General features: G+C 36.0%; 4 protein-coding genes across 4 annotated transcripts; 3 read left to right on the top strand and 1 right to left on the bottom strand.

Moving 5' to 3' along the window:
• Positions 1–7,882: 7,882 nt before the first annotated feature.
• On the top strand, positions 7,883–11,175 carry LOC133818109 (WAT1-related protein At3g28050-like). Its single transcript, XM_062250816.1, has 7 exons — positions 7,883–8,218; positions 8,327–8,392; positions 8,512–8,625; positions 10,039–10,285; positions 10,362–10,520; positions 10,616–10,767; positions 10,864–11,175. Exons 1-7 carry the CDS (start codon positions 8,025–8,027, stop codon positions 11,030–11,032), a joined length of 1,101 nt encoding a protein of 366 aa, XP_062106800.1. The 5' UTR covers positions 7,883–8,024; the 3' UTR covers positions 11,033–11,175.
• Positions 11,176–11,625: 450 nt separating this feature from the next.
• On the bottom strand, positions 11,626–15,785 carry LOC133818108 (protease Do-like 9). The gene is made up of 9 exons (XM_062250815.1): positions 15,016–15,785; positions 13,922–14,121; positions 13,655–13,835; positions 13,335–13,526; positions 13,030–13,262; positions 12,554–12,655; positions 12,422–12,472; positions 12,215–12,319; positions 11,626–12,117 (listed from the first exon to the last, which is right to left on the bottom strand). The coding sequence occupies exons 1-9, from the start codon at positions 15,629–15,631 to the stop codon at positions 12,019–12,021; spliced, it is 1,779 nt and encodes a 592-aa protein (XP_062106799.1). The 5' UTR covers positions 15,632–15,785; the 3' UTR covers positions 11,626–12,018.
• A 6,150-nt stretch (positions 15,786–21,935) lies between these two features.
• On the top strand, positions 21,936–23,450 carry LOC133814460 (uncharacterized). Its single transcript, XM_062247417.1, has 2 exons — positions 21,936–22,920; positions 23,044–23,450. The coding sequence occupies exons 1-2, from the start codon at positions 21,936–21,938 to the stop codon at positions 23,448–23,450; spliced, it is 1,392 nt and encodes a 463-aa protein (XP_062103401.1).
• A 90-nt stretch (positions 23,451–23,540) lies between these two features.
• On the top strand, positions 23,541–24,192 carry LOC133814459 (uncharacterized). Its single transcript, XM_062247416.1, has 3 exons — positions 23,541–23,552; positions 23,595–23,600; positions 23,734–24,192. The coding sequence occupies exons 1-3, from the start codon at positions 23,541–23,543 to the stop codon at positions 24,190–24,192; spliced, it is 477 nt and encodes a 158-aa protein (XP_062103400.1).
• Positions 24,193–25,749: the final 1,557 nt, after the last annotated feature.

Raw genomic sequence — 25,749 nt, 5'->3', positions numbered from 1 at the left:
AAGTCTCTTAGCCACTGTTGTCTCTCTATAAGGTTGGAGCTTTAACAAAACCAGGTCCCCGACCTTGAACTCAATTTCTCTGGCTTTCTTGTTCACTTGCTGGCGTATACAATGCTATGCTTGCTGCAAATTCAGTTTAAGTTGCTATAAGATGTCATCTCTAGTCATCAAGTCCTCCTTGACCACTTGAATGGTTGTTGCCCACGGGTACAAGCTGGTGTGGAAGGTGGAAGTCTCCCATAAACTACTTGAAATGGAGTCATCCCAATTGTTGAATGGTGACATGTATTATAATGATATTCCGCCCAAGACAAAAACTTGCACCACTGTTTCGGATATTACTCCAAGTATCTATTGGTTACTTCAGTTTGGCCATCCATTTGGGGATGATAAGCATAGGTCATCCTCAACGATGTTCCCATAAGCTTGAATAGTTTCCTCCAAAAGGCACTCGTAAAAATAGGATCTCGATCTGACACAATAGTGCGAGGTAATCCATGTAATTGTATCATCATGTGAGTGAATAATTCAGCCACCTTAGTAGCAGAATATTGATTAGGCAAGGCACCAAAGTGAGCATATTTGATGAAACATTCTACTACCACCAATATATTGGTCACCCCATGAGAGTTTAGAAGTCCAACATTGAAGTGCATAGCTAAATCTTCCCAAACCCGTTATGGAATTTTGAGTGGTTGGAACAACCTGTAGGGGTTATTAGAGAATACTTCACCATTTGGGATACCGAGAAAGAGAGCACAAATGTTTTGACCTCCTCTCGCATACCATGCCAATAGAAATTAGCGCCCAAACGCATATAGGATTGTTCCACCCCTGCGTGGCCACCTACAGGAGTAGCATGAAATTCATGCAGTTGCTGTTGCTTCAAGTTAGAATGCTTGCTTATCAACAATTTCTTTTTGTAATAGAGTAGCCCCTCAAGCACCGAATAAATAAAAGTATCTAATTCCCTCTACTGAAATCGGGCATGTAACTCTCTGAGATCAGGGTCGGTCGTGTTTTCGTGTCTCAACTCCTCCAAGAATTAAAAACAACCAGTACTAATGGCTGTATGTAAGCTAGAATATCCTCCGTCATGCTATCTCGATAGTACATCAGCGACAGAATTTTCCCTGACCGCCTTGTACTCAATTGAAAAATAAAATCCCAACAATTTTCGTAAAAATTGTTGTTGTCCGGGTGTCTGAATTACTTGTGTGAGCGGCTCTTTGAGACTTTTGTGATCCGTTAGTATGATAAAATGCATCCCAAGCAAATATTGCCTCCATATCGTAACAGCCTCCATGATAGCACTCATTTCTCGTGTATAAGTCGAAGCTCCTGTAAACTTGGGACCCAATTTTTTGCTAAAAAAAGCAATGGGATGTCTGTCCTGCATTAATACCCCTCAGATGCCTATATTAGAAGCATTCGTCTCCATAATAAATTCCTTAGAGAAATGGGGTAGGTGCAACACAGGGGTAGTCATCATGGCTGATTTAAGTTGTTCAAAGGCTGCTGCTGTCTGTGTATTCCAAGCAAAATTTCCCTTCTTCAAAAGCTTCGTAAGAGGTGCTACAATAAAGGCATAGTGTGTAACAAAGTGTCAGTAGCACCCCATAAGACCGAGGAACCCTCTCAATTGTTTGATAGTACTCGGAACTGGCCAATCCACCATGGTTGCGATCTTGTTAGGATCAGCCTAAACCCCCTCTGACGAAACCAAATGTCACAAGTATTCTATTGTGGTTTGAAAAGTTTGGCATTTTCTCACCTTGTCATAGAAATTGTTATCCTGTAGCATCTGTAAAACGAGTCTCAATTGATACACATGTTCCTCGGTGCTTTGGCTATACACCAAAATATCATCAAAAAAAATACTATGACAAACTGACACAAAAAAGGTTTGAATAATTGATTCATGGCAGCCTGAAAATGTTGAAGGAGCATTAGTGAGGCCAAAGGGCATCACTACAACTTCTTAGTGTCCCTCATGAGTCTGGAAGGTAGTTTTGTGAATGTCTCGATGATCCGTACAAATTTGATGATAACTCGCACGAAGGTCCAACTTAGAAAATATGTTCGCTTGTCCCAATTAATCTAACAACTCATCAATAGTCGAAATAGGAAATCTATCCTTCATCGTTATGCCATTAAGAGCCCTGTAATCAACACAAAAATGCCAAGTACCATATTTCTTTTTTACTAGCAAAACCGATGAGGAATAAAGACTAGTACTTGGTCTCATAAAACCAAAAGAAATCATCTCTTTAACAAGCTGCTCAATGATATCTTTTTTGAAATATGGATACCGATAAGGTCTTACATTGATTTGCACTGACCCCGGTTGCAAGAAAATTATGTGGTCGACATTTCTTTGTGGAGGTAACTGTTTTGGCTCCTCAAAAACAGCAACAAAATTTGTCAACAGCCCTTTACCTTCCATGGGAAAATCGGTTTCCAAACTAGTTAGCTCCATAACATTCTTATTTGGTTCTTCCACCATTTCTATGAGTCTGTACAAGTATTTAATGTCCCCCTATCGCAGGAGAGCATGGAATTAAGTGTAAGTAAGCTGGTGCGCCGCGACTTCTTTCGATATAGCTAACTTGACAACATTGCCCTGCCAAGTAAATTGCATAGTTAATTCCTTATGATCATGAATACATGGGCCTAATGTTTGTAACCATTGCATTCCCAACACTACATCCAAGCCACAAATGGGTAGAATGCAAATATCCACCACAAAACGATGCCCCTGTAAAATCAACTCTACCCCACGACAAATCTTCGAGCACATCAAGAAATTTCCATTTCCCATATAGACCTTGAAGCTCTTGGTTTCTTCCCATGACTAATTCAAGGTAGCAGCCAATGATCCCTGTATAATATTTTTGTTGCTGCCCGTATCTACCAAAACTTCTAATGACTCATTCCCGTGCTTGGCCATAATATGAAAAATCTGAGGATTCATTGAAATCGAAAGCAAGTGGAGACTCACTTCATCCTCCGCTGATTCAAAATCTTGTCCTTTACTTTTTAAACCTACCTGAACATCATCATCAGCTTGTACACATAATCAACATCTTATTTTTACACTTATGACCATAGTTGAACTTTTCATCACAAGTATAACATAGACCACTATCTCTTCGATCTTTCATTTCAGTAGGAGTCAATTTCTTGATGGGAAGAGGGGTAATACCTGACTGTGCAGTAGCCGACTAACCTGAAGTGGTATTAGCAACCGAACTTTGTTTATAAGGAGTAAACGAAGTTGGTTGAATGCCCTAAGTAGTCAACACTGACTTCGTAGACCAACCAGATCGAGTAACCTCCCTCTATCGAGCCACCAAATAATCATTTCAATCTTCAAACAGTTGCGCTTTGGCCATAGCATCCGCCAAATCAATCGGTTTAGCCATGAGTAATTCCTATCGAATGTCTAACTTGAGTCCCCAGATAAAGAAATTCAAGAACATTGAATCTGCCACACCTATGATGCGAGGCATGAGCGATTGAAATTTAGCTCGATATTGAGAAACTTGTCCCATCTGAGTGAGGTTCGAGATTCATCCCAGAGGATCATCATAGATCGATGTCAAAAAATGTTGTTGCAGGGCCTTAATAAAAGAGTCACAATCAGTAATTGAGCCACCCTTTTCCATCCATTGAAACCAAGTAGATGGAGCTCCATCCAAGTGAAATGCTACTACAGCAAGTCTCATAGCATGATCGACCCTGTGCAGATCAAAAAATTTGTTAATCTTATAAATCCAATCGTCAGCATTCATACCATCAAAGTTTGGAACCTTAACCCGCAAGGTTTTGAGGATCGCGTTCAGCTTGCGGAAATCCATCTCAGCATCTGAACGTCTTCCTTTCTCACGAGAAGGATCGTGGATAGCGCTAGCCTCGCCCCCAGTGACCGGCGACGGTGGAGGAGACAAATGGGCCAAACGCCATCAATCAATGACTTTAGATTCTCCAACTGAGACTCTGAGCGCTGCTCCCACTTGAGGTCCATGGCTTGCAACAGTGCTGCAATTTCTTCGTTCTTCATGATGAAAGAAGGAAGGAATCAATGAAAGCACCAATGATAACTAAGAAATGTACTCTTCAATACAGTACCAATCTCTAAAATTCCTTTCAGCTTCTTATTCAACATAAAAAATTGTTCTATTACATTTTTGGTATTTCAAGTAAAATTGCAGAAAATATCAGCTAACAGAAAAGTAAGGGTATTATGCAGCACTCCTCAACGTCTCTCCATACTAACAAACTCTTTGATCCAAGCTAGTTTCACATGCACCCTCTTAGCACACACTGAAGGTTCTTCACCATTGTTCTGTTGCTCTGTTTCTCCTCCTTCCCTGGTATCGTGCACATCAGGGGTTTCTTCTGGATTTGTAGCCGATTGGGCTGATTGCTCAATCCACTCTTGGACTTTCTCTTGTATCACATCTCTATCCAATGGTATTGGGCCTAAGTCTTGGGCTGGTTCAGTGTTGGTAACATGATGTTAAAAAGAATGAAAAAAAAAACAGTTGTTTTTGTTATCAAAACCTAAAAAATTGATGTCATATTTTTTTATATTGTGTAATACCCTGTATATTTATTTGGAGATGAGATTTGTTTAGTATTTTTATTTTATATTTATTTAGTACATCATTAGAGTTGAGGATATCATTTTATTTATTTTGGAGATGAGATTGAGCACTCGCTGAACATAAATAATCGTTAGAAAAAATGGTAGAATAGAAGGTGAAAAATGTCCAAGTTTGACAAAATTGAGATAGAAAAAAAAATAAGGATGATAAGTTATAGTAGATAGAATAATTAGCATTTTTCCTTCCGAACTTATGACACTACCAGATCGTGTCCCTTAAAATATACAACATGTTAAAATCTCCCCTTGAAATATATCATTTACAGAAACTTAGTCCTTCTGTTAGATTCTATTCCATTTTGTCACTTAAACGTTGATGCAGTAAAAATACTAATTATTCTAGCAGATAACTAAGAATATTCATACAAATATAAATAGAAAAATGCTAAACTTACCGATAGAAATAAGTCACGGCTCAGGTGGAGTTACACGTGTATCCTATTAACATATAATATGTTCAATTTAATAATAATAAAAATTAAAGTTTGTACTATTTCTTTACTTTACCAAAATATACTCCATTCTTATCCATTTGTTTTTGCTTTGCTAAGAAGATAACATTTTACCGACTTACAATGAAAGAGAATCTCATATTCATCTATAATCTAAAATGGAGAAGCCAAGGAGATATACTAATTCAATATATCTATTTGGGAAAATACCAGTTTGGCCTCTGTGTTTTTTCCGAATACGCGATCGCGCCCTGTATTTTGTTAAATTCAATTCAAATCATGTGTTTTACAAAATGAATCAAAATAGTACTTTATAACCAATTTTTGTAAAAAAAAAAAAAACAAGTTCAAATGTAATTGTTTACCCAAAAATGGACTACCTGATGACATGGCAGGATTGGCCTGCACGTGGGACGCACGTGGCAATTTAAGTGAGTATAATCTGTTCGACCATCGACCAGAAGAGAATTGGCTCATCAGACATCATAATTACGGGCGACCATCCTGGTCGCATATTTTCATTTATTTCCTTTCAGATATGTAATCTTGCAATTACGTATTAATTGTAATTTCCATGATTATTTGGATAGGCCTGTATTAAATGTAATCAAGGCCCATTGGCCCATGTAAAACTCCTTAAGCCTATAAATAAGAATCAAAAGGCTCAAGAGAGGGGATTTTGGACATTGGAACTTTTGAACTTCGGAATTCTAAGAGAGAAATTGAGTGTTTTTATCCACCATAATTGTATTCATCTGAAAGCTTGTGAAACTCGTAAACCCTAGTTCACTGATCACAGTTCTTGGAATTCTACATTAATAAGAACACTAAGTGGACGTATGTTATTACCATTTTATTGGGGCCGAACCACTATAAATATTTTGTGTCGTTTATCTTTTCATCTTATTTTCTAGCATTTTACTTGACTCCGTGTTGTTGGCCAATTTGAGGGTCAACAATAATATTTCATTTTCAGCTCATCGCATTAATTAAAAATATTTTGACCAGAATCGGGTTTAGGGTACTATTTTGATTCATTTTATAAACACACAGGGTCTTAATTGTCATTTAACAAAACATAAGGATCGATCGTGTATTCAGAAAAAACACAGAGGTCAAAATGGTATTTTCCCTACCTATTTTCATCAACTATGGTTAAGTGAAGAGAAAATGACACTGTGATATTTTTCTTAACATATTTATCATTTCACATTTATTTTTCCTTTTTCTTTTTTAAATGAGATATGCTATTTGATAATACTTTTTCATCTTTTAAATTTGAGATGCTATATTGATAATTTTTTTTTGATGAGTTGCTAAGATGATACATTTTATTCATAGCAAATAGATTTATGGTGAAAGATTAAGAAATTTATGGTGTAATGTTCTTTTTCTCAGGTATGTTATCATTGAATATCTTCCTTTTTTGTTTTTTTTTTTTTTTTCTGGGCAAAGGATATTTTTTTCAAAGATTTTTTACTTTTAGCATTAGAGATAGTGTTACGTAATTTTTTTGGATGAATTAGTACATGGAAGAAGCATGTATATATTAAATTGAAATTTGAATTTTTAATTCTTCGATTATAAGAAAGTTTCATGATTATGAAGATGATGTGAAGATCTTTCTAATATTTTTTCTGTTTTGAAGTTCAAAATACCCTTATTTTTATAAACAATAAATAGAGGCAAGTACAAGACCTAAAAACTCTATTCATATTTTCTTCATTGATTGTGAAAATTAATTTTTATATCAAACAGAAATTATTTTTATTTTCTTAGATACCAAATAGAAATTTGGATGGAAATATTCAAACTTAAGATAGAAAGAGAGAGAAAAAGAAAAATTCATTATATTTATGGAGAGAGAAAAATGCCAGAAATAAGTACCAGTGAAGATAAACCTTAAAAAATCATAAATGGAGGACTGAGCATTCAAACCTCCATTCTTGGATTGTAGATGGATATAGATTACTGTTTTTCTTCCTCTCCATAAGAACCAGATTTCTGGTTCGTTTTATATTGATGAGAAAGAAAAAAAAATAGGCAGAATAAATTAATCAACGTGTATATTTTTATAAGCTGGCCCGTGATTTATTTCCATCGGGATGTATAGCAGCTCTCCTATAAATAATAGCCAATTTCTCCAAATGCAAAAGACAATGTTAGCAGCTAGTTGTCACCTAGCTGGAGTACCATTTGAGGGCCCATACAATCATAGCCCATTTATAAGAGAAGATTTGGGCTGAGATAAGGCCCATACAATCAAAGCCCATATATAAGACGGGCTGTCATTCACGGTCAACAATCAATATGCCAAAAAAAGGAAAAAGGCGCTGTCTAGTCAAGTGAAAAGGAAGCTTCACTCGTATTATTTCAAACACTATTATTGTTTCGTTACACCAATAATTAAAAACTTTTCCTTATTATATGGTTAATGACATAATACAAAATAAAATATGATGAAAACGATTTCAGCTACAAATATGTCTCACTATAAATCTGATTATTATTTAATAATCCTATGTAACTGTAACTATATGCATATAAAAATGAAATGAGATCCTTTTCACACCATATTTAATGGTATTTTGTCCCCAATAATAACACATAATACACTCTCATTTGACAAATAACCTCCAAATCAGGCACAAATAAAACTAAGTATATTTCTTCATTTTCATCAATGAATGAAGATAAAACCACGAGGGAGGGCCCTAGCTAGCTATATCAGCTGACACATTTGCTTATCTCTGTGAGTCTCTTGTCAATAGCTCCGCCCACTAATAAGCTTTTATATATAAGTAAACATAACTACACATAACTCACTCTCTTGCTCTCAAGCTCTGTTTTTTATAAATAATATACATACAAATACAATAGTAGAGAGAGAGAGAGAGAGAGAGATGGTGGCTGAAAGGTACTGTTACCGGGATATGTTGCCGTTTTCGGCGATGGTAACAATGGAATGCATTAACGTTGGACTAAACACACTGTTCAAAGCTGCGACTTTAAGGGGAATGAGTTACCATGTTTTTGTCGTTTATGCTTATGCTGTTGCTGCTCTTGTTCTTCTTCCTGCTCCTTTTATTTCCCGAAGGTAATAACTACCTAATTATATAACTATATAATAACTTAACCTCTTTAATTTCCTATACATATCACTTAATATTCAATCTTTATTATTTATTGTGATTTTTGTTTGTAGATCAAGAGTACTTCCTCCTCTCAGTTTCTCCATAATGATCAAAATCCTTCTTCTTGGCCTGATTGGGTACAGTAATTTCTATTTTTGTAACAAACCCTTCAAAAAAAATTGGGGGGGTTTATCAATTAATTAAAAGACTAGCTGTATATTTTGATGAAATAATGATGGGTAATTTAATGGAATAGGTCTTCATCTCAGATAATGGGATTTACAGGCATCAGTTACAGTTCTCCCACGCTTGCTTCAGCCATTAGCAATCTTGTGCCAGCTTTCACTTTCATTCTTGCCATCATTTTCAGGTACCTTTTTCTTTTATTTCCTCCAACCATTTTAATGTATTAATATTCTTTTCTTCCTCAAGTGGACCAAACACTATCCTCTATTATGCTCTAAGTTTTCTTTTCTTTTTTAACTTTCTCTTCTGACTAAGATTTTTAAATTTTATTTTCTACTTGAAAATGTTAATATTATTGCACTTATTATTAGCTCATATTAAGTCATTGTTTGCGGATTATATAGCAGAAGTCTAACCCAAAATCAGTGAAAAAAAAAAGTATTATTTACTATTTAGTTTTTCAAATTTAAGAGTCATTGCTTTGAAATTTACGTAGGAGAGCAAGTGTCACTTCATTAAACAGAAGCATGATTCTAATGACAGATAGTTGAATCAGAATATCAATAGGCCTATTGGTTTGCACACCTAATCCACTTTGCATGTTTGTTGTAAAAAATAATAATAATAATAATAATAATAATATTTATAAACAAATTACTTTATTCATTTAGTGGAGTGAATTGTGACTCGAGACCCGTTATAATTACTTTCCCCATTTGAGGTCATCTAAACGTCGCGTGCACGGCACACGCACACTCTTGCACTTTATTCAAACTTTTGGATTTAATAAAATATCAACATTTTGTAAAAATAAAATAAAATATATAAATTCATTTAAATGGAAAAGGAACGGTGTCTTGTCTTGTCTAACAAGTAGTCACAATCGACACAACCGCCTTTCTATCTCGAATTCTCAATACATGGTTTAGATGTGTTCAATAAACAATTGGGTTACTATTATAATAATATAGTGGCTTTTTTTTATTATATTATTTACGATAAGCAATGAGCACTTAGATTATTAGATTATTTTTATTAATGTAAACTTTGGTCATAAATTGTAACTAAAGATTATATTTGACACAATATTTACAGTCATTTTAACTAAAAGTGTTAAAGCTATTAACATGAATAATATTCAATAAATATACAATAATTTCTTTAATTAAATTAATATAAAATAATTTAATTCATTAGTTTTAATAATTATTTGCTAAACTATAGCATATTTTTTTAATATATATTAGTTTTGACACCGCTTTTGTATACAAAATATAGTATGGTTATACAGATTTGGTAATGCATTATACATGCTTGTATATTTATATATGGTAAAAAGTTGTCCAACCAACTTAAAGCATTTTTCTTTTAATATTTGTTTGATGCATTGTGTTGTGAGGATCTAGTGTTCAATTTTAGTGATAATCCCAATACAGTTGGTGTACAACAAAAGATTAGATACATATTTAAGTAGTCAAAAAAGTTGGTGTACGATCTTTTTCTTTTCTTTTTTAATTTAATTTGTTGTGGCTACGAGAGTTTTGACCCCTATTATTTAATCAGTTACTCATTTGTGCTATTTATAAAATAAAAAAAGGATGGAGAAAGTGGGCATGAAAAGCACAAGCAGTCAAGCTAAGATGTTGGGCACAGTAGTTTCAATTGGAGGTGCATTTGTGGCCACTCTTTATCAAGGCCCACCCATCATAAGAGCTCCATATTCCAATATCTCACTTCATCAACCCTTAACTCTTCATCAAAACACATCAAATTCCAATTGGGTCGTTGGTGGCCTTCTTTTAACAGCTGAATACATTTTGGTTCCACTTTGGTACATTGTTCAGGTAACCTATCAAAACTAAACTATGCATATTCATTCACATTGAGTTCATAATCTAATAAGTTATTTAATACATGCAGACACAGATTATGAAAGAGTACCCTAATGAACTGACCGTGGTGTTCTTCTACAATCTATATGTGAGCATATTTGCTGGAATAGTGGGCTTTGTTATGGAGACTGATTCAAGTGCTTGGAAATTGAAGCCTGGTATTGCATTAGCCTCCGTTTTATGCTCGGTACGATTATTATTATTATTTGGTTCAATAATTTTTAGTGTGTTAAATTTCATTTCTTTGTGTTAACAATATGGTAACGTTGGTTATGGATATAGGGAGTTTTTGGGTCGTTCTTGAATAATACAGTGCACACGTGGGCATTGCACTTGAAGGGACCTGTCTACGTGGCAATGTTCAAGCCCCTCTCCATTGCAATTGCAGCCGCCATGACCTTCATTTTTCTTGGGGATTCTCTTCATCTTGGAAGGTAACAAAATATAATGATTTATTATATATATATATATATGTATGATTTTTGTGTGTAATTATTTGATTGTTTGTACATGGATATTTGAATGAACAGTGTAATTGGAGCAACGCTGATATCAATTGGGTTTTACACTGTGATGTGGGGAAAAGCTAAAGAAGAAAATGTGAATGAAGTAGAAGAGTACCACCATGTTGAGAGCCTTGAATCACCACCCATTGATAAGACCCCTTTGTTGCAAAGATACAAAGTTGACAAGAAATAGGGCTAATATTCCTAACAATGTAATGTATTAACATATATGTATTATTGTAATATATATAATATGGTGTATTGTAAAATTGCAACTAAAACACTAGACAGAATGTAACAGGTTAGAAAATGCAACAAGAGAAAAGAATGTTTATATATCCTTTTTTACATGTGGAGAAAAGGGCATTGTTATAGCCTTCTTCTTTAGAATTGCAAAGTACGCCACACGCTTCTTTTTTTTTAATGGGTAAGAAAACGGCATATCGTGTAATGTCACTTTCTTCGAGAAAATAACAAAAAAGGGTACACTATCAACGACTTGTCGTTTGAATAGAAATCACATATTGATTTGGTTTACACACGTAAACGACATATCGGGAAGAAACGTTTTAAGGTGTAGACTAGAAAGTTACGTCTTCAACGTGTAAAGAAGTACATCCATAATAATAATGATACAGGAGAGTTAAACAAGATCATGTGGATGTCAAATAAGTTCATGTGCATGTCAAATAAGTTAAACAGGAGAGTTTTAGTCAGAAAAACAAGACTATAAGACCATCTTTCCATTCGAGCAATTAGCCTATAATGATCATGACAAAATAAAAGTAGACATCAAACATTGTAATTTCATTCACTAGTAAACATTGCCACGATAATGTTACATACATTTTATTTCTGTTTGAATCTCAACACTAAAAGCTCATTAAATGAAATAATAAAATATATTTTGTGTGAAACCAAATGTTATGTATCCCTCTTACTTCTCTCTCTCTCTCAACATAGGTAAAAATGCCTACAATTGTTACAAAACGCAATGCAAAAAATCCCCATCATCTTGGCTAAATTTGTATCTGAGCTACGTGCAAAAACACACAAAGACAGCCTCTTAACTCTCTATCTCTCTCGGAGCAAAAAGTAATTTTGGCAAGCAACAGAGAATGGTGGGGTAGCAGCATATGCAAAAGACCAAAATAGAGGGTGAAAGAGTTCAGCCTTCTCTCATGTCTTGAGATTGTCAGACATAGCCGACGGTATGCAATGTGTTGCAAGAATGTCTAAAGTTGCTTCCCTCGCTGTTTTCGTTTGCAGAACAACTATCTGCACGCAAAGTAATTTTGACCGAGCAAAAGTTAGAAACAACACTTTTAGGTCGCCAATCAAGTTTCATCTAGAGAGAAAGAGGGAGAGAAAAAACCTGGTCATATTCTAACTCAAACTTCAGGTATTCATCTTTACAGCTCTCCACCATGTTGGCCAATGTCTTAAGATTTCGCACAGGCTTACCATTGAACTTGAGGATCTGAATACACAGAACCATGATTTTAACAAGTGACCGTGAATAATATAATAAATTAGATACAAGGAAGAAAAAAGCTAGAATAAGCAATATATAGATACTGACCTGTGTATTAACAATGTCTTCGTATCCAATATTAATGTCTGCTACAAGAACCTGGAGAAATTCAGTAAGCAAATGAGAGCCCTGAAAGCAGGATGAACATGAAACAATGAAAGCACAAGATGAGGGAGAAACCTGAGAAACGACAACAACTTGCTCATCGATAGACTGCGCCATAGCATGTAAATGCTTGTCCAATAGTTTCACTGGTGCATCAAATTCATATTCTTTCCCATACTGAAAAAGACCAGCAAACTGCCGGAGGTCAAGATATAATAATTCACAAACAAGCGGAAGAAACAAATATATTTTTGCAAAGCTCTTATTTTTTAAATTATTACAAAAATGATGCTAAGGATATAATCAATGACTACTCGCGTACATGGTATGGTCTCGTTTAAATAATAATAATAAAAAATCATGTCACATCATTAAGACAAAGTTTTGAGTGTAAATTTTGTGTCTAAATTTTTACTGGCTTTTACATTAAGTACCTCCAGAAGGAATAAAAAATTCTAGTTTTTTGGAATGGACTACATAGCTCTTCAAGTAGAGACAACCTTGTCTTACAAAACCTACAGAAGAGGAAGCATCAAAGGTAAATAACTCACCTCAGAACGCAGATATGGAACTGACACAGCACTGAAGACAAATCCAGCAATAATGTAGTAAGGAGGAGGTCTGCCCTTAATGTGAGCAGGGATGAGTCGCTTGTGAGTTGCAAGCCTTATATTGAATTCTAGTATCTTTGACTTACGAAGAACTTTCACCAAAGCACTATCTCCGGTGTATTTTTGAGAGACCAAGTAACTGAAACCTATGCGCTCACCATGTCTGAATGGAACTGAAAATATTGCAATAAAATAATTAATGCCCAAACACATGTAGAAGACAAAAATGAAGAATAAGATCTGACCTGTTCCATCATTAGCGATATTAACCCCATCGAAACTAAGGATAACATCAGAAGGCTTCAGAACATGAGATTCTGGTGCTGTAGGTTCGATTCTTCTGATTCGGACACCCTTCTGATCAGGTCCCATGCCAATCAACGAGCGAAGATCAGGATTTTCCATCTTCTGCCACTCAATTCCAAGAATAGGAAACCCTGAAAAGAAAAGTAAATATACTCGTGTACATAAGTTATTCCGACAACCAAACTCAGTTTCTCCAATGACTTCTATTTTCATTTTTCTTATAAGAGACGGTGGTGTAAACTCAAGAGACCAAAATTACCTGTATATGCACCATTCCTCTCATAATCTTTAATGAAGTGCATAATAACAGTTGTTGGAATGACATAGCCAATATTCTCCACATCTTCATGTTTTAGTGACTGAAATGCAATACCGACACAATTACCCTTGTCATTGAATGCAGGCCCCCCAGAGTTTCCAGAGTTGATAGCAGCATCTATCTGCGGAAATGAAGTGAAATGAAGAAATGAAGAAAAGAGGATAATCCAGCATATTGTAAGGACAAATGAAATATTGAGTGCAGCACCTGCAGCCCCAAAAGCTCAGTTGAGCCATGAACATAAGATAATATCTCCATACGTGACACAACTCCACTTGTCACAGAGATTGTATCACCTCCAATAGGATACCCCACAACTGTCACAGCATCTTGAAGCGCAGGGAGATCTCCAAACTCCAATGGTGAAACGCCTTCCCAGAACTCATCATCACTCACAGACAGCATTGCTGAAGCATCAGCAAATTGAAAAGGAACTTCTCAGTTACATTTTAAGTTTGTATTGAAAAACTAACTGCATGAATAACTGATATTTAATTTGCATGTTCAATTGCATCATCTTTAATGCCTTTCATAGACAAGGCGACCAAAACTAACGCATAGCTTCCATAATGATAATGTTTAGATCAAAATTACTTTTCTTTCCAATTAAATTCAATAAAATCTCATTTCTCAATAACTAAAACGTGCAATCATGGAAACTTAACAAATCATTAACCAAAACAATGTTTAAGCTACTTAAAAGAGAAGGAAAGATAGAAAATAAAGAAAAACAGGAGTATTAACTTGCATAAGATTTTGAAACATGTCACACGCACCTCAAGCCGTTCAGAAAAGGTGTTTTTTCAATGTCAAATCCGATAAATTTAGACGAAGTCGGTTAATAAGAATAATTACATAACAAAACAACACAGAGAATCTTTAAATAAGCCAATAAAATAAAAGAACGAAAGAATGCAACAACAACAAAAAAATCTAAAAAGATGAATCGCGGGCTTCATCGTTTCATAATCTTCTTTCTCCAAAAATAAAAAAAATAAAAATATAAGACTTCTCTCAAAAGTAGATGAAAGCAAAACATTTACTCAGTTTCTTAATATTCTTGTACTGCAAGATAAAGTACACCCTAGAGTCCCTAAACTCAGTTAGCTGAAATCAGAGAGATGTCAAGCCAAAAAGGAAATCTGATTCTAATCTTTGTAATCAAACAGTGTATTAAAATTGTATTCTAATCATGCTCCTACCATGCAACTAGTAAAGTATGTGGGGAGAAAAACTGCAACCAATTAAGTAGTTCATACTAGCAACTCAAGACATAGACCGTAGAACAAAAATTTACATACCAATATCACATTCGGTCCCAATAGCTAGCACAGTAGCCAAGTACTTGGTATCAGACCCACGTTTCTTGAGCTTAACCTGAGTGTGATGCTCCACAGAATGAGCATTGGTCAAGACCCTTCTTCCCCCAATGATGAACCCACTGCTACTCGAGCTGTACTGTCTCTTCCTCTGCCATGGCAATGAGAAATTCGGCTCCGTGTGCACGCAGAACACCTTCACCACCGCGTCCATCGACGGAACCACCCTCACAAAGTTTTCCCACTTCGGTACCGTCAGCGGCGGCTCCGCCACAACGGCCATTGAATGTGCTCCCTCGCCGTTCTGCTCCACGTGTCTCGAGCTTCTGCGCTCTGGAGAGGCCACCGCCATGTTCGACCTCTGTTTCTCCTTCTCAGCCTGTTCTTCTACCTTTCTGGGTCGGCCACGGGCGCGGCGCGATGGTTGGGCACCTCCGAGATCGGAGGCTTCGGACGTAGGAACTGAAACAACGTCGTTAACGGCGGCAGAGGAGGTGGTAGATGTGGTTTGATTGGTGTACTGAAAATCCAAGGTAGTAGTGGTATCGTCAGCTGCAGATTTGGGCTTTCGACCTCGTTTTCTCTTGTTCTCACCCATTTTGGACAGAATAAAGGAATGGAAAGATGGGTTTTTCTGGGTTTTTGAGATAGACCGTTGTGTAGCTTGAAATTTTAGGGCTTTGTGGGTGGAGATTCAAAAATTAGGAATCTACCATCCCCTGAAATTACTGGCGGTAGCGGAGGACGAACAGTACTCGTATACGGAGAAGAAGGAGATGTGATAGTTGGGCTTAACATAGGTCAAAGTAAGGCCCATTAACGGCCCGTTGCAATAATAGAAATTTACAAAAATATGCTAAATTTAAACTTAATTTGAATAAATATGGACAAAAAAAAATAGGGGATTTTTCATAAATATGGCTTTTTAGCTATTAATGTGCAAAAATATGGTAATTAAATTTTTCTTAGTTTGTATGGACAAATTTAATTAAAAAAATCAGATTATGGGAAAAATTTTCCCATATTGAAAAAAAAAATAAACAAAAACAAATCAGCCATGAAGAAGGATACTATTGTAATTAAAGTTGCAAATACTCTGTGGCCGTTAATGTAGGCTGTTAGAGAGCTGTTAACAATTAACTTCTGTTTGTAACCATTAGTTTAGTCAACCTAGGTTTAGTTAGAGGCTTGCTCATGTAACTGAGTTTGATACCCATATATAAGGGACCTCAGCTCATTATTTTAAAACTAACCTAGACACAATTCCTCTATCTATTCTTTTGTATTACTTTTACTGAATAAAGAAGAGAGAGTTACAACTATTTTGTTCTTGTGGTGCTTGCGTGCATGTTCTGTTCTTGGAATAAAGAAGAGTGTGAATAGGAAGATCAATCTCAACAGACTGGTATCAGAGCCAGGTTGGGTTCTTGGAGCTCGGATTGTAGCTGGTTGCGTGGGCAAAAATGATTTTGGTCTATGGAGAGCAAAGATGAGGGCTTTGTTGGTACAGCAGGGAATCCAAGATGCATTTCTTGGTGCTGAGAAGATCAAAGACAAAACCGAGAATGAGAAGAATGAGATGTTGGACAAGGCTCATAGCACCATCATTCTAAGTCTCGGGGATAAGGTCTTGAGGGAAGTTTCCAAGGAAACTACAGCTACTTGATTGTGGACCAAATTGGAAAGCCTATATATGACAAAATCATTGGCAAATCGACTCTTCTTGAAGCAGAAACTCTACTCGTTTAAGATGCAACCAGGGAAGACCATTGAAGATCATTTAGATGACTTTAATAAGATTGTTCTTGATCTTGAGAACATTGATATCAAGATTGAAGATGAAGTCCAGGCGATCATTGTTCTTAACTCATTGCCCATGGATAGTTACGAACATTTCGTTGACACTATGATGTATGGGAGGGATTCTTTGACATTGGAAGAAGTCCAAAGCGCGTTAATGTCCAAAGAATTGAAGAAGAAGACAGAATAGAGAGATGAAAGCACTGGAGATGGGTTGCTGGCACGAGGAAGAACAGAAAAGAGAAGCAGCAAGAACTATAGTGAAGTAAAGAGAAGCAAGTCAAGTTCTAGATTCAAGAAGAGATGTTTTATCTGTAACAAAACAACTCATTTAAAGAGAGACTGTCCTGAACGTAACTATCAGAAGAAAGAAGAATTCAAGAAACATGGAAATGCTGATGTAGTTTCAGATTGTGGAGATAGTGATGGTTATGAAAGTGTTGGAGTATTGGTGGTCACAAATGGTTACTCAGGCTTGGATTGGGTTATTGACTCTGGATGCTCATTTCATGTTTGTCCTGATCGAAGTCAATTTACTGACTATAAAGAAATCAGTGGAGGAACCGTGAAGTTGGGAGATAATAGGTCATGTCCTATTGTTGGTATTGGGTCTGTCAAGCTTCAGTTAATAGGAGGAACCATTAGTGAGTTAAGACATGTACTCGAAATTAAGAGAAACTTAATTTCAGTAGCCATGTTAGACAAAGGAGGCTTTACAGTTAAGGTGGAAGGTGGAGTTCTCAAAGTTTTAAAGGGGTCAATGACTGTCATGAAGGGGTCAATGATTAATGGAGTATATGTACTGCAGGGAAATACTTCAAAGAACTTAATCTCTTTAGCCTCAAAAGAAATGAGCAACTCATCCACACTTTGGCATCGAAGATTAGGCCATGTAAGTCAGAAGGGTCTAGAAATCTTAAACAGAAGAGGTTTGCTTGGAAAGAATGTAGCACAGGACCTGGATTTTTGTGAGCAGTATGTGCTTGGGAAGTCTACAAGAGTTAAGTTTGGAGTTGGCAAGCATAATACAAAAGAAACTCTAGATTACATTCATTTGGACCTCTGGGGAGCCTCAAGGACTATTTCTAAAGGTGGAGCTCGATATTTCTTGACTTTTATTGATGATCATTCCAGGTATGTGTGGTTGTACATACTCAAGTATAAGAATGAAGCCTTTGGGAAATTCAAAGAATGGAAAACTTTGGTTGAAACACAAACTGGAAGAAAGATTAAAAAGCTGAGGACAGACAATGGCTTGGAGTTTTGTTCAGAGGACTTCAATCAATTTTGCAAGAAAAATGGCATTGCAAGGCACCTAACAGTACCAAGAACTCCTCAACAGAATGGGCTAGCTGAAAGGATGAATAGGACCATACTTGAACGTGTTAGATGCATGCTAATTTTCTCTGGATTACCTAAAGTTTTCTGGGCAGAAGCTGCTGTTACTGCATGCTATTTAATCAATAGGTTCCCTTCTTCTGCAATCAGTTTCAAGACTCCAATAGAAGTATGGACAGGTCAACCTGCTAAGTATGATGTATTGAGAACTTTTGGATGTTTGGTATATGCTCATATCAGACAAGGAAAGTTAGAGACAAGGGCTAGAAAATGTATCTTCTTGGGATACCCAGAGGGTGTGAAAGGGTATAAAGTCTGGAGCATTGAGCAAGGGAATCATCAAAAGTTTTTCATAAGCAGGGATGTAGTATTTGAAGAAGATAAAATGTATAAGGATACATTAAGTTCATTCGGTCAATCAAGTACAAATACAGAGATTGATAGATCACAACTTAAGGTGGAACTTGATGAACAAGATAATGCTGAAACAGATGGACTAAATGAAGAGACACAAGGAAATACTGAAGAGGAATTGGATGCTGATATCCAGGACTACCAGTTGACTAGGGACCGAGAGAGAAGAACAATCAAGGCACCAGATAGATTTGGCTATGCTGGAATACTTCATTTTGCTCTGAATGTGGCTGAGATGCATGAAAATGAGCTTGAATCTTACAAAGAAGCAATGGAATCAGCCGATAGTGGAAAATGGAGATGTGCCATGGAAGAAGAAATTCAATCCCTTAACAAAAATAGAACATGGATTCTAGTGGAGAAACCAGCTGATAGAAGAGTGGTGGGCTGCAGATGGATTTTCAAATACAAAGAAGAAATTCCAGGAGTGGGGAAGGCAAGGTTCAAAGCTAGACTAGTTGCAAGGGGATTCACACAAAAAGAAGGTATAGACTACACTGAAATTTTTTCACCAGTAGTTAAACATACTTCAATTAGACTATTACTTGCAATTGTAGCTATTAATGATCTTGAACTTGAACAGATGGATGTAAAAATTGCCTTTCTTCATGGAGAGTTGAATGAGGAAATTCATATGAGGCAGCCAGAAGGTTTTGAGGTTAAGGGCATGGAAGGTCAAGTTTGTTTGCTTAGGAAATCTTTGTATGGCTTGAAGCAATCACCTAGGCAATGGTACAAACGATTCAATGAATATATCACTAACACAGGTTTCAAAAGGAGTGCTTATGACAGTTGTGTCTATGTCAAAACCAGTCATGTGAAATCTGTGGTGTATTTGTTTTTATATGTTGATGATATGCTAATAGCTTGCAAGCATATGGAAGAAATCAACAAAGTAAAGAAAATACTCAGTGCGGAGTTTGAAATGAAAGATCTTGGTTCAGCAAGAAAGATCTTAGGAATTGAGATACTAAGAGATAGGAAATCAAGGAGTCTTATGCTATCTCAAGGTGGATATATCTCAAAGGTGCTTAACAAGTATGGATTCATGGATGCCAAACCAGTAAGCACTCCCATAGCACAACATTTCAAACTGTCAAACACTCAAGCACCCTCAAATGCCGAAGCTCTAAATCACATGAAGAACATCCCTTACACTAGTTTGGTTGGAAGTCTAATGTACATTATGGTATGTACCCGACCAAACCTTGGACAAGGAGTGAGTGTTATCAGCAGGTACATGGGAAATCCAGGACTAGAACACTGGAAAGCTATCAAATGGGTAGTTAGATACTTGAAAGGAACATCAAATGTGGGACTACTGTACAAATCAGGCTCATCAAATCCTGAAGTTGTTGGCTTTGTTGACTCAGATTATGCAGGAGATATTGATAGTAGGAGGTCTCAAACAGGGTACATTTTTAAACTTAATGACTGTGTTATCAACTGGAAGGCAAATTTGCAATCAATAGTGGCTTTATCAACCACTGAGGCAGAGTATATAGCTTGTACCGAAGCAGTAAAGGAAGCACTATGGTTAAAAGGACTGAGTAGAGAAATGGGAATTGATCAAAGGAGTGTTACAGTTTTTAGTGATAGCCAAAGTGCACTCCATTTGAGCAAGAACCAAATGTACCATGAGAGAACTATGCACATTGATGTCCGGCTTCATTTTATCAGAGATGTTATAGCTGAAGGGAAGGTCAAGCTTGAGAAGATATCAACAAAGGAGAACCCTTCAGACATGCTCACCAAACCATTATCCACAGCAAAGTTCAGACATTGTCTGAATTTGTTGAATATTACTGAAACTCAATAATGTTACAAGTTAATTGTTTTGTTTTGTTATTTCTATTTGTACATTTATCACCTACATTGACAACCAAGGTGGAAATATGTAAGTGTGGCCGTTAATGTAGGCTGTTAGACAGCTGTTAACAATTAACTTCTGTTTGTAACCATTAGTTTAGTCAACCTAGGTTTAGTTAGAGGCTTGCTCATGTAACTGAGTTTGATACCCATATATAAGGGACCTCAGCTCATTATTTTAAAACTAACCTAGACACAATTCCTCTGTATATTCTTTTGTATTACTTTTACTGAATAAAGAAGAGAGAGTTACAACTATTTTGTTCTTGTGGTGCTTGCGTGCATGTTCTGTTCTTGGAATAAAGAAGAGTGTGAATAGGAAGATCAATCTCAACATACTCCAATGCTAAAATTTGAGTCGATCAAAAACATCCCCAACATAAATTTTTTCTTCAGCAAGAACACCCATCTCCAGCAACACATTTCACCTCCGGCAAATCCTTGAAGAGATCCTCAAGGTCCGATCAAAATCAACTCCAGCCACAATCCCGAACCTCCACCCACCTCCGATCGACAATCTCCAGCAACAATCGGCAACAAACAGTCGGTTTTGCTTCTCCAGTGTGCATCGGCAACATACATACTCTTCCACATCTCCGGCAACATGCATCTCTGGCGACGTGCTTCTCTAGCGTCCAAAGCATCCAAGAAATAAAAGTTTGTAAAACTTGCTCTATCAATTACTATTTTAATCTCATTTTCTTCAACTTTAAATCTATTAAATTCCTAATTCTTCTACATATTATGGAACTATTGAAATCATATTTTTCTCATAGATATTTTACAGATTATAATGATAACAATGAAGTTCATAATGTGCATTTTTTTTTAAATATATTATTAACTTGAAATTTGAAAAAAAAATATTTAAACCTACTAATATGGTTACATTAATTGACCAAAAATAGACAAAAAACAAGAAGTATGATTATTTTAGATTCTACTTTGTCTTTTCAATAAAAAGAATCATTTGATATTGGTCTGAATTGTAAATGTCAAAACATTCAGTAACAACAAAGTAATCAGTTATCTTGAAAAAACTGTCATTTTCAGTAACGTATGTAATTACAGACTAAAGTAACCAGTTACCTTCACCAGTTACACCCAATTAACTCCTTAAAAATTTGCAAAATTTTACAGGTATGGAAAATACTACTTCTTTGGTTCAATTTGGAGGCAAGTGGAATGAAAAAAATGAGTACGAAGGGTACATAATGATTGGGATATTGACAACTTGGTGAATTTGATAAAAGATGAGATAAAGGAAACAAGAGCAACCATTGAAGTTTATTATCAAGTAGCCAAAGGAACACCACCAATGAAGATTGAAACAGACAATTCAGTGTTGTTCTACATGGAAATAAAGAAAAAAAATTGCTGCAAAAATAACAGACTTACCATTGTGTGTAACTATAGTTCAAGAATCAAGTGATGAAAATAACATTCTTCAACTAGCAAATCAGAAAACTACAGCAAAAGAAATGGATGTGGGAACATTATTAATGCAAGCAAACAAAGCTTCCATCAATGAACATATGTTACTTGAAGAAGGAATGTCAAGCACAACAAATGAGGGCATCAATGTGGCATACATACCTCACCTTGCTGAAAAAGTAGTTGATTTTATAATTGAAGACAATACAAAAAGAAAAAATAAATTGGAAGAAATTCAAATAGTAATATCTGATTACAGAGTAAATAAAATAGAACAAGGACAAATTTACAAGGACAAGAACACAATCAAATCAGCTCTTAGCTACTATGCCATGCTACATAACTTCCAGTTCAAAACAAAAAGATCAGAACCGAGAGAATACCTGGTTACCTGCATAGATAACACATGCAGCTGGTTTGTGAGAGCTTTTAAATACGGAAATCAAGATTTATTCAAGGTACGAAAATGCATTCCAAATCATACTTTCTCTGTTGAAATTGTTATGGAGGATCATATGCAAGCAAAAAGCATCATAATTGGGGAATTAATAAAGAATAAGTACAAGTCAATCAAAATAAATTATACTCCAAATGACAGCATGAATGACATGAATGATGACTTTGGAGTAACCATGGGATACACAAAAGCATGGAGATCAAGAGAAAAAGCTTTGCTTCTAGTAAGAAGGAACCCCGATGATTCATATCAAAAGTTGCCAATGTATCTTTACATGTTGAAGCAAGCAAATCCAGGAACAGTAACACATCTACTCACAGACAATGAAGATAGATTCAAATACCTATACATAACTTTCTCTAACTCAATCAAAGGTTGGAGATACTTGAGGCCTATCATTGTTGTTGATGGAACATTCTTAAAAAATGCACATGGCGGCACCCTATTTTCAGCATCAACATTAGATTCAAACAACAACATTTTTGTCTTGGCTTTTGGAATAGCAGACTCAGAAAATGATAACTCTTGGCTTTGGTTCTTCTCCAAACTGAGAGACACGTATGAAGAACCCGAAGGTATGATAACTTCAATTATATGATCTAGTTTACATGGAAAAAGGAACTGGTTACCCAAACCCAATACACAAATACATGTTATTTATTTTCGTATCTGATAAAAGTAACTGGTTACCTTCACAGGATTGGTTATTGTTTCCGACAAACACAAGAGCATAGAGAATGTAGTACATATAGTGTACCCAAATGCGTTCCATGGAGCTTGCATGCATCACTTGCTCAATAATTTGAAAAGCAAGTATGGAAATCATGAAGAAGAGCTACAAATGAATTTCATTGCAGCAGCAAAAGCATACACAAAAACAGAATGTGAACACTATATGAAAGGCCTTGATAGACTTGACAGACGCATTAGACCCTATTTAGAGAAAGCCAAGTATGAAACTTGGGCAAGATCATACTCACCAACAAAAAGATACACCATGATGATATCCAACATTGCAGAATCGCTCAACGCTGCACTAAAAGCTACAAGAAATCTCCCTATTGATATCTTGATTGAATGTCTTAGAAGTTTGGTTCAGAAGTGAGTTTGGAACAACTCAAATAATGCAAACGGAACATTCACAAAAGTGTCTACAGCAATAGAAAATGAGTTGAGACATGACATTGTTTCAAAAATGAAGTATGAGGTATGCAACTAAACTTATTCTTACTATTCTTTAATTTGTCAGCGGATGGTAACTAGTTACCTTGCGTAACAGCAAAAAAAAAGAGCAATAAACTACATAGAGGGGGAACAGGATACCTTCAACATTAATTGTACATAAGTATTTATGATTTTATTCTAATTAATGACAAAAGTATTTTCAGGTCTTGCCTTTCAACACAATAGAATATCAAGTTCGTGATGAAAAAGGTACAAATTTCACAGTAAATATACACAATAGAACATGTACTTGTAATAGGTTTCAAGAAGATGAAATGCCTTGTGGGCATGCAATTGTTGTAATTGCAAAGAGAAACTTGGGAGTGTGTGATTACTGTGCAAATTTTTACAAAACAGAAACTTTGAAAGCATTGTATGAAGAAAATGTTCATCATTTGCCCCATAAAGATGAATGGAATCTCCCACAACACTTAGACATGGTGGTGCTCCTTCCAAAGGCGACAATCCCTGCAGGAAGACCAAGAAAGAAAAGAATAAGATCAAGAGGGGAACCAAAAGTAATAATCACATGTGGAAAATGTAGTCAACCAGGACATAACAGAAAGACATGCAGGAATCCACCAATTGACAAGACAAACAAGCATAAAAAACAAAAGTCATAGCTTGATATATTACAGGTAAACTACCCTATCATAGCTTCATTCATTAAATCATTGACTTTCATAGTCATACATTTTTATTGAGTATTATAATAACTTTGTCACAAATTCAAATACATTGAATGATTACAGAAAGCATATAAAATTCCTTTTAGAATAAATTGTTGGTTTTTTTGTTGTCTGTTAAATATTTATGCAACCAACACCAGAAAAAACATGGTTTTTAACAATTAAACATAACATTGTGGATTAGAGGTTACAATAAGGTAACCAGTTACCACTTTGCATATAACATGATGACCCAATTGCCCAATTGCTTTGTATATCCCAGTAGCTTTAAAAAAGTCATCAAGCAACAAAAGTAACCAGTTACCCCTTGAATATAAGATTGTTATCCCAAAAAATTGGAGTTCGATGATGTGGCAATAGAAGTGACAAATGGCAAGGAATGGCTGGGTAATCTGGCTTAGGAGTGACCCGGTAGACCAGCGAAGATTTTTGACTGACCAGTCAAGTGTCATGACCGACCAGTCATGACCTTGGCCGACCAGTCATGTGCTTGTCCGCCCAGTCAGGTGCTTGTCCGCCTAGTCAGGTGCTTGTCCGCCCAGTCAGGTGCTTGTCCGACCAGTGAAGGTTTGGCCGACCAGTGAGGAATTTTGGTCCTTCAGTTCTCCTCCTGAGTGTGATGTGGGGCGACTAGACAGAACAGTGCTACGCAAAGGATCCCAGTAACGGTTTCAATAAGAATCGGTCATACCTGTGCGGGAATCTCTCAGATTATCCCATAAAAATAGTGTATTGTTGTATTTTGAATATTATTATTAATTGAATATAGTGAGAATAGCGAAATATCCCGATTATGGGGGACATCATTTGTACGATCCTGAGCCTATAAATACAAGGCCCATGACATCATAAAAGGGATTCGATTCTAATTTTCTGAGAGAATATTTGTATCTGGAGAGAAATAATGTATTCAGTTCATCTGCACTAAAGAAACTCAGTTGACTCAGGTTCATCTGATCTTGACTGTAGATTTATAATCACAACTCCAAGTGGATTAGGCTATTACCAATAAATTGGGGCTGAACCACTATAAAACTATCGGTGTCGTTTTTTCTCTTAAAGGTTTACTGTAGTTTTGACGTCTACTCGTCATTGGCCAAAATCGTGGTCAACAAAGATGAACACCAAACTAAGTACCTGGTTACCATTAAAATAACTTAGTTGCTTTAAAAGTAGAATATGTATAAAATATAATTTTAAAACGTGAAATAAAAAACAAACAAACAAGAAACTGGGTACTTTGCTCTAACAATTGTCACACAGATACAGAAGAAAAGGTTCTCTATTGATTCAAACGATGTACCTACGGGATAGGGATAGAGATTAACCCCATTTAACTAGTGCCGAAATAGGTCGGGAATCCGAAATGACGGCACAGCACAAGCCGCCATACCTCCGGAGGCTCCGCTTTGTCGGAAAAAAAAATAAAAAACATCAAGCACCAAAGGTAACCAGCTACCATTTCGTATATAATATGTAGACCAAACCAAG

This window comes from Humulus lupulus, chromosome 2 (genome assembly GCF_963169125.1).
Source record: "Humulus lupulus chromosome 2, drHumLupu1.1, whole genome shotgun sequence".
Lineage (NCBI taxonomy): Eukaryota > Viridiplantae > Streptophyta > Magnoliopsida > Rosales > Cannabaceae > Humulus > Humulus lupulus.
This window is presented reverse-complemented; position numbering and strand designations above follow the sequence as displayed.